Source organism: Sinocyclocheilus rhinocerous, unplaced genomic scaffold (genome assembly GCF_001515625.1).
Source record: "Sinocyclocheilus rhinocerous isolate Xijiao unplaced genomic scaffold, SAMN03320098_v1.1 scaffold534, whole genome shotgun sequence".
NCBI classification, from domain to species: domain Eukaryota; kingdom Metazoa; phylum Chordata; class Actinopteri; order Cypriniformes; family Cyprinidae; genus Sinocyclocheilus; species Sinocyclocheilus rhinocerous.
The window spans coordinates 2,104,676-2,113,752 of record NW_015646352.1 but is presented as its reverse complement, the minus strand read 5'-3'; the positions used below and the strand labels follow the sequence as shown (position 1 = coordinate 2,113,752).

Genomic DNA, 9,077 nt, shown 5'->3' with positions numbered 1-9,077 from the left:
CAGTGGGAAGAATGAGTCTGGAGCCCTGTATAGGCAATACAGTGCATGAAAAGCAAACTGGTGCTCTTCTGTTTCTTTTGGTGTATGACTCCCCCTTGTGTCGTATAAAAAGCACAATAATCGCAGTTGTCTGAAACAACCGCGGTTAGATCAAATAATTGCGATTAGACGGTTATTTAATTATCGCGACAGGCCTATCCCAAAATGCACCATTGTGGCATTGAGAATGGATGCATCTATGTTTAGTGAGGAGGAGTTTCAGTTATGAGACAAAGGCAGTGGCAGCAGAAGAGCAGAGGACTGAGGTCACATGATCCAACGGAGACAGAAGCGCTTCAATGTGGAACCACTATAAAATGATGTTTGTTTTTATTCACTAGAGAAACCCTGGCAGGAACTGACTCCTGTTTGCGTGAACACAAGTGTGTGGCTTTACTTTGGGGTCAAATTTGCCCTCAAAAGTTAGCTAGATTTAACAAAACCTTTTATTGAAGCCATATATGTGTGCATGTGAGTGTGTAAACTAGTATGTGTCACTGTTGCTGAGGAGGCTGAAGCTCTAATCCAATGACAGGACAGTGTGACGGCTCTAAAGTAAACTGTCAGTCATTTGGGAACACACAGCAGCTTTATCAGCTGCATTTTTTTATTGTTGAATATTGCATGCAATCCTGCAGTGAGAGTCTTTATATTTAACTTGCTGTTGGTATGCTTGTGCATTTGTTTGGCTACAAACATTCTTGCAGTCTACTGTTGTCCTTCATGGCCATTTGGACTAAGGGAAACAGAATAACTATATAACAGTCAGAGTTTATATATGCAGTTACTATGTTTAGAACAGTATACTGCTATTACTATATATGTAGTGTGTAGTACTGTGGGCAATATGCAATTATGAGTAAAACAGAAAATACAATATCTGGATGACATTTGCCAAAATGAGTACTGCATGGAATGCAGTATCCCACAATTCAATGCACTCCACTTGACCTTCCATTTTCAGTGGGATGTGGGCCAGAAGTAATCTATTTATTTATTCATTTATTTATTTATTTGTCCCTATATTGACTGATAATTATCAGACAATTTATTAATTTATTTCATAATTAATTATCTATCTATCTATCTATCTATCTATCTATCTATCTATCTATCTAATTTATTTGAATCCCTATCTTGACTCATAAATTATTCTAATTTATAATCATAAGCTCCAGTCAGTATGTAAATGAATATTTCAGGTTACAAGTCTACCTTTACTCTCAGTATCTGCAGTGTGTAAAACAAACAGAAAATGCACTTACAGTGTACTTACAAGTCTATGAGGCAACCATTATGTGTTTCTGTGCCTTCATTGGCATGCCATTGATGCTTTTGACAAAGCGTAACTGTTTAACCTAAAATAATAATATAAGAGAAAATAGAATCTGTGATTTAAATGTGTGTGTGTGTGTGTGTGTGTGTGTGTGTGTGTGAGTGGCTCTTTTACCATCTACAGTCAATGCTGGTGGGTCTGTCAGTGTGTCATTAACAGAATGTAAGGCCAGGTGGCAGGCCGTCACAATTGTACGTTACTGGGTGGCCTCCAACTGACACATTGCCAAACTTTAGGCCTCTGGAGAGTCAAACGAGGGAGATTGTGGATTATCTCTGTGTGAGCTGAAGAATGCAAATGGCCAGCTGCCCTTGAGAATGTAAACTTTGACTAACATTTGACCTTAAGACTCAATACAAGTCATCCAATGTTGTTGTTATGACCTCCAGTAGGCCATTTTGCATTAGAATAATATTTACTATGTAGCACTATCCTAGACTGGTTTGCAAAACAGGGCCTAAGACAGGTCTTTTTTTTTTTTTTTTTTCAGTATGCAGTATATGCATGTATATACTGTAAGTACAGACATATATATGCTTGAAAAAGGGAAAGCTATTCCACAATGTTTTTATCTTTATAAAAAATGTAGCCTAAATTTAGAGTTACTCAATAGGAAAAAATTGGGACCAAATGTTGGTTTGTAGATAACAATAGACATATATATTGAATATAAAAGCAATTTTTTTTCTTACAGTATCTTTGGTAAGATATCTTTGGGTGTCACAATTTAAACATGGCAGTGTTATGTTAGTATTATTTGTGTACTATTTTAGTATTTGTTCATATTTTGAATTAGCTTTTTTCAGTTTTAAGTTTTAGTAATTATGCTATGTGCTTTTATCATTTTCTTTAGTTTGTTTCTTATTACATTTAAAATTAAGCAATTGTTTAGTAATTTTATTACTTGAAGTTATTTCAATTACTTATTTCATTTCTCATTTATAATTCAAGTTCAAGTTTTTTGTCTAATATTTATATTTTTTATTTTATTTTGGCTGTATTTCAATAATTAAAAACGTTTTTAATAGTTTTAGTTCTATTAACAATAACAACTCTGGGTAACAGTGTTGCACTAATCAGCTAAATATAATATACAGTATTTAGCTTATTTTATGTAATATATTATTGGTCACTAAAATAAGTTCATAACTGAAAGAAGTTTTTTACACCAATAAAGTAAAACTCGAATTATGTTGTTGCAAAATATGAATTGTTAGAAACAGTTGAGAAGGTCACGACATCACTATTTGATGTTTTTAAAACTAGTAATTTTTTATGCTAGGTTAATTGTATGTTAGATAATAGTTGATCAAACATGTCTAAGAGTTCTCACAATGTAAAAGATGGGATTTGTGGAGTTAAAAAAGTCATTGAAAGTACTTGTAGAGCATGCCACGTGTCATTGTTAGCAGCACAATGCCGTTCTCTTGACACTATGCAATCAAGTTGCTTTTGTGTCCATGTAATTATTAGACCACCCACACGTACAACAGCCCTACAAACATCACAAAGTGTGGCACATTGTCAGTTTCCTAGAGGCCATGATTTTCTTTTAGGAAGAGGCACTGAAAATCATTCCTCATTTGGTAGGCTTTGGTTCCCGGTGTAACGTCCACACCCATATGGGGCGGCAATGTGCATTTCCTTTGAAGGCCAGCTAGAAGTTCCTCACAACTGACAGATAACAGACAACAGCCAATTGGTCATTCATCCATTATAACCAATGCTCGGCGTCTTATTTATAACGGCCGCTGGGATGCCATTCTCTCCCAGTGAACTGGCCACCTCTCTTTCCAACAATAGTCCACACTGTCCTCGAGAGCCATAAATTATCTTCTAATATTAAATGCAACTGTTAGTCGACAGTCTCCATTGTGAGATCCGTTCCAATACTCCATCTTCACATGGGACGGCCCACCTTTGAGTGATGCAGGGTTGTAATGTGTCCTAAAAAGGCTTGAGGTTCTGAAGCCCTGGTGACAAGGTTCTATATAAATACAGGACAGGTGAACTGGCTGCTCACTCTCTTATTTTCTACCGCTCTTGAGGGAGCAAGTCTTCCAGGCCTCTTGTGCAAGCTCTCCTGGGTGAGTCTACTTCAATGGATTTTTATGTTAAATGGTTTGTTGGACTACAGCAGATAGTGTAGTGAAGCTTGATTTTTGGATATACTGGGAATGTTCTTCCAATACTCCATCTTCACATGGGACGGCCCACCTTTGAGTGATGCAGGGTTGTAATGTGTCCTAAAAAGGCTTGAGGTTCTGAAGCCCTGGTGACAAGGTTCTATATAAATACAGGACAGGTGAACTGGCTGCTCACTCTCTTATTTTCTACCGCTCTTGAGGGAGCAAGTCTTCCAGGCCTCTTGTGCAAGCTCTCCTGGGTGAGTCTACTTCAATGGATTTTTATGTTAAATGGTTTGTTGGACTACAGCAGATAGTGTAGTGAAGCTTGATTTTTGGATATACTGGGAATGTTCAAATTTGAAAACTCTTTGTGGGGGGAAAAAAAAGAAGATACTTTGAAGAACTTTTAATCCATGCTTTTTGTCCAACTTTTTATTCAAACTTTGCGGTCAGTACATTTTCTTTTTGTAAGAAATGTATACTTTTATTCAGCAATGACGCATTAAATTGATCAAAAGTGACAGCAAAGACAATTATAATACTACAAAAGATTTCTATTTCAAATAGTCAATTTTAACTGCTGTTATTTGAACTTCCTATTAATAAAAATCAGCATATTATAATGATTTCTGAAAGATCATATGACACTGAAGACTGGAGAAATGACTGCTGAAAATTCAGCTTTGCCATCACAGGAATAAATTACATTTTAGAATATATTACAATAGAAAAAAGTTATTTTAAATGGTAATAATATTTCACAAAATGTATTATTTTTTACTTTATTTTTGATCAAATAAATGCAGTTTTGTTAAGTATAAGAGACTTCTTTCAAAAAATGTAGTAACCCCAAACTTTTGAACGGTAGTGTACATTGAATGCCAGTGACTTTTACTGTAAAAATCACTTCAAAACATCTTCCGCAGAAGAAACAAAGTGATACAGGTTTGGAACAACACGAACGTGTTGACAGAATTTCCATTTTTGAGTGAACATTTTAATAATGAATTATTTCATGAATTATTTGTTACATACAGTACACAGTGGACCAATGAAATGCTGATATTTAGCATTTTAAAACAACTTTTCAAATTCAGAAGCAGCGCTATAAAAATATTACAAACTAAAGCTTTTTATGCTCAACTCAAGATATCAAATAATAATAAAATATGTATTATTTATAGCACATTGCGAGTCTGCCGTAGGGAGGGTAGGTCTGCATAACTGAAGATGTCAGAAAGCTCTTTTTAAGCAGAGAAGATGAATCATTTACATTTAGCTTCAAGTGTTACATGAATTCAACAAGCAAGGACTTGTTTAATAGGCATGAATAAATCCTTCTGCTTTTTAATGGACATGTCATGTGTTTGCTCCCCGTGCCATTTGTGTTCAAACACCAGCTGTCTAAGCAAACATGTGCGACGAGGAAGAAACCACCGCTCTGGTGTGCGACAATGGCTCAGGTCTGGTGAAGGCTGGTTTTGCCGGTGATGACGCACCCAGGGCCGTGTTTCCCTCTATTGTGGGCCGACCCCGCCATCAGGTGAGACGACAACGCTCATTCACCTCATCTGGGATTTAGTGTTATTTTGATCCAATCAGTAAAGCGGTTCTTAAGTCACAGTAAGCTTTGACCTTTGACCCGTAAAGACGATACTCTGCTAGCATCGATCCTTGCTTCAAATGTTAATAAGCAAACATTAATTCTAGAAAAGGAGTGTGAGTGCTGCAGTATTTGAATCAAATGTAGAATCAAAAGTTACCCTGAATGTGTGTGATTGTGACTGAAAGCTTGCATTATTGTTTCTTTCTTTAGGGTGTCATGGTCGGTATGGGTCAGAAAGACAGCTATGTAGGAGACGAGGCCCAGAGCAAGAGAGGCATCCTCACCCTCAAATACCCCATTGAGCATGGCATCATCACCAACTGGGATGATATGGAGAAGGTAGACCATACAATTATTTATGGTTAAATTAGCAAAAGTGCGGTCACATTAAGAAAAAAGGTCCATTGTCTATTGTCAGTAGTGTAACTCACATAGAGGTCACTTAGCAAAACAAAGCAACTTTTTGTTGGTCAATGAGGCAAATTCACATAAACAACTTCAACCCATTGCAAAATCTGTTGAAATTTTTCACCCTCAGGTGAAATTCCCAATCACGTGGATTTCAGTTGAAATGAATGGATTTCTATGGCGTTCTATTGGTGCCAAAAAAAATAAACGTGAATAAATCTGTAGTCCTTAGAGTTCATCTTCATGCTTTGTCATAATATTCAGTGTTTTAGAAAGATGGTTAGAAACGTCTCAGGTTACGCATGTAACGATGGTTCCCCGAGAGGGAACGAGACGCTGCTAGCAGGACCAGTGTCTGAACGTGTGAAACAACTCCAGTCCCATTGTTTCAGAAATGTGGGTGTTCGTGTCGAATTTGATTATATTATTAATGTAGACAGTCATGTATTAAATGTATTGAAGGAGGAGTAATGGAATATAATTAGAGTACTTTTGTGACTAAGCTATAGCGTTTATGCATTTATACTAAATGTATTTAGACTACTGTTTTTCATACATCAAATGTGTATTTCTAAGAGACAAAAAATGTTAGATTATTAATATTATCAGGCAACACAAACCTGTTTCTTGATTTGAAACAATATTACTTATTAGAACATGCAGAACTAAGAATTAATTTTTTGTCTATTATGATATTTATGTTGTTAAGGAAAAATGACTGGAAAAGTGTAAAGAATTCAAAAACGTGAAGTGTTTGTCGTGTTCTGACCATAAAGAATAGTTTAAAACCACAATTAACCATCTAGTTTTTGCAACTTTCACATTAGAGCAAAAATCTACCTTTAAATTTAAAATAAATAAAATTTGACATTTATCGTGATAAATATCGATATCGACTGATATGAAAAAAATTATCGTGATAATTTTTTGGCCATATTGCCCAGCCCTAATAAGAGGGTGCTTGCCGAAGTTGTAAGAAGTAGTAGTTGTCTAAAGGAGGCGAGAAAACACGCAAGCCCTAGGCATGGCAAGGGGACGCAGTGTCAGGTAGTAGGGATGGACAAGCCCTGTTGAGAAGAGAAGTGTTAGAATCAGAGTGCAGTTTACAATAGGAACGCTTTTCATCCAATACCTTCCTGAGATACGCTCTCTTCCTCTTAGCGCTTGTCCGCCTCTGTGCCCGACTCCAAGAGGGAAGAGGGGTGCGAGTGTCCATGCTACTCTTCTGATCCTGCCTATGATCTTCAGATATAGATGGACCAGCCCCCTCAGAGGTTTTAGAGAAAGACTTGGGACAGTGGGGAATGAACTTTCTGAAGACACTGAAGGACTGCACCTTTGCCTCCCTAAACTTCTCGACCACCACCTCAACGGAAGTGCCAAAAAGCCTGGAAGGTGAAAGCGGAGCATCAAGAAGAAAGGCTTTCTCCTTCCTCCCGATGTCCGCAAGATTTAACCACAAATGCCTCTCCGTAATCCCCATTGCTGCCATCGCACACCCATTGGCAGCAGCAGTCTGTTTACTGGCGTGAAGAGCCAAAGTTGTGGTGCGGCACAGTTCCTCGACTGCCTCAGGGGACAAACCCTTGCCCTCATCTACATCTCTAAGCAAGTCAGCTTGGTAAGCTTGTAACACAGCCATTGTGTGCAAGGCTTCGCCAGCTTGACCTGCCACCACATACACCCGGCCATTCAGACGCGAGGTGGTCTGCCATATTGTCTTCACATGCACTGACAAACAAACGGCTCCTGAAGACAACAAAAGTTGGTGACATATTTGGCAAGCGCCCTTATACGTTCGGGCGCCTACCTGTGACATCACAGGCTACGTTAGGCCAATGGGATTGGAGTTCTTTCACACATGCTTCAGACACCAGTCCTGTTGACGGCAGTCCCCCATAGTGTCCGCTAGAGGACGCAGCGCAAGTTCCCTAGAAGGGGAAACTCATTATTAAAAAAAAAAAAAACAGATATCCAGGCAAACAAATAATTGTAGACATGGGCAAATGTATAGTACAAAACAGATGACTCTTTTTTGGCACAAATGGAATCCCATACATTTTGCTCGCGAAAATTCACCAAACTGTGGTAAATGTGACCAGTGTTTCTCCATATATAATAAAAAAAAATGCAATACTATCTTCTCAGATCTGGCACCACACCTTCTACAATGAGCTCCGTGTGGCTCCTGAGGAACATCCTGTCCTCCTCACTGAGGCTCCACTGAATCCCAAGGCCAACAGAGAGAAGATGACCCAGGCAAGTCCTTTTGAAGACTCTAAAATCATGGCATTAATGGTATTATTTCCATAATATTCAAATATATTGGTTTCCGTTTGTATTTCAGATCATGTTTGAGACCTTCAACGTTCCAGCTATGTACGTGGCCATCCAGGCTGTCCTCTCACTGTACGCCTCTGGCCGTACCACAGGTTAGCATTGCCTACATTGCCCATCATACAGTAGGTGCTCTAAACTGCATCTGTTTGGTTTTTCATGCTCTTATGATATGCTCGAGGTATTGTGCTGGACGCCGGTGATGGTGTGACCCACAATGTGCCCGTATATGAGGGTTATGCCCTTCCACATGCCATCATGAGACTGGATTTGGCCGGCAGAGACCTGACTGACTACCTGATGAAAATCCTGACTGAGAGAGGCTACTCGTTCGTCACCACTGGTAATATACCTCACTCTCTGCAGTTTTCACATAAATTATATTTGATGTGAAGGTTATATTCGAATGCACTCACTTAATAGAACATAAACTGTGTGTTTAAATGTAAAATATTGATTAATTTTTAATCTTTTATACGTCGCGTAAACGTTCTAGTTTTACCGTTTACGCTGTAATGAAATCTTCATTAGCTAACCTTTTGGTCATCACTAGTAACTGCAGTTAAAAGTGAATTGAACCAGCTGCTTTTTAAAAATAATTTAAATGCGTGTAATACCTTTCTAACTCGCTACTACAGCCGAGAGAGAGATTGTTCGTGACATTAAGGAGAAGTTGTGCTACGTGGCTCTTGATTTCGAGAATGAAATGGCCACCGCCGCCTCCTCCTCATCCCTGGAAAAGTCCTACGAGTTGCCCGACGGTCAGGTCATCACCATTGGTAACGAGAGGTTCCGCTGCCCTGAGACCCTCTTCCAGCCCTCTTTCATTGGTCAGTTTCTCATTTGTTCATTTGAATATGAGTACATTATTCATCGCCACCGCCTTGTACTTCTTGGTTCTGTTTTATTTCCCTAGTCAAAAATATTATTGGAATTTATATCACAATTAGAATAACTTCTGTATAGGATTAAAATATATAGCATAACTTAGACAATAATATTTTAGAACATACAGTTCCCAGTATGTTTCCTAAAGGATCAAATGTCCCTTTAGAACATCAGTCCGAATGTAGAGAAAGTTATGCAGGACTGTAAAACTCCTGTAGATCCCCTGTGAATTCCAGCTGCCTATGAGGCGTCTGATAAAGATAATATCCAACTATAAGAATCAAACAAGAGTAAAAGTAATTTAAAATAATAGTAAAATAATATTTTTCATTTT

The 9,077-nt window shown here is 38.1% G+C and overlaps 1 protein-coding gene across 2 annotated transcripts in view; it reads left to right on the top strand.

Annotated features, from left to right (window-relative positions):
- The first annotated feature begins 3,429 nt into the window (after positions 1-3,429).
- Positions 3,430-9,077, top strand: part of LOC107707500 (actin, alpha cardiac muscle 1-like) — an 8,268-nt gene continuing 2,620 nt past the window's right edge. The window contains exons 1-7 of one of the 2 annotated variants that reach the window (XM_016511552.1): positions 3,430-3,462; positions 4,905-5,047; positions 5,321-5,449; positions 7,667-7,777; positions 7,866-7,950; positions 8,037-8,198; positions 8,494-8,685. In XM_016511552.1, the coding sequence (XP_016367038.1) occupies positions 4,919-5,047; positions 5,321-5,449; positions 7,667-7,777; positions 7,866-7,950; positions 8,037-8,198; positions 8,494-8,685 (808 nt within the window). In that variant the 5' untranslated portion in view covers positions 3,430-3,462; positions 4,905-4,918. Of the gene's footprint in view, positions 3,463-3,682; positions 3,762-4,904; positions 5,048-5,320; positions 5,450-7,666; positions 7,778-7,865; positions 7,951-8,036; positions 8,199-8,493; positions 8,686-9,077 lie in introns of those variants that run through there. The other variant, XM_016511551.1, reaches the window with a different exon arrangement.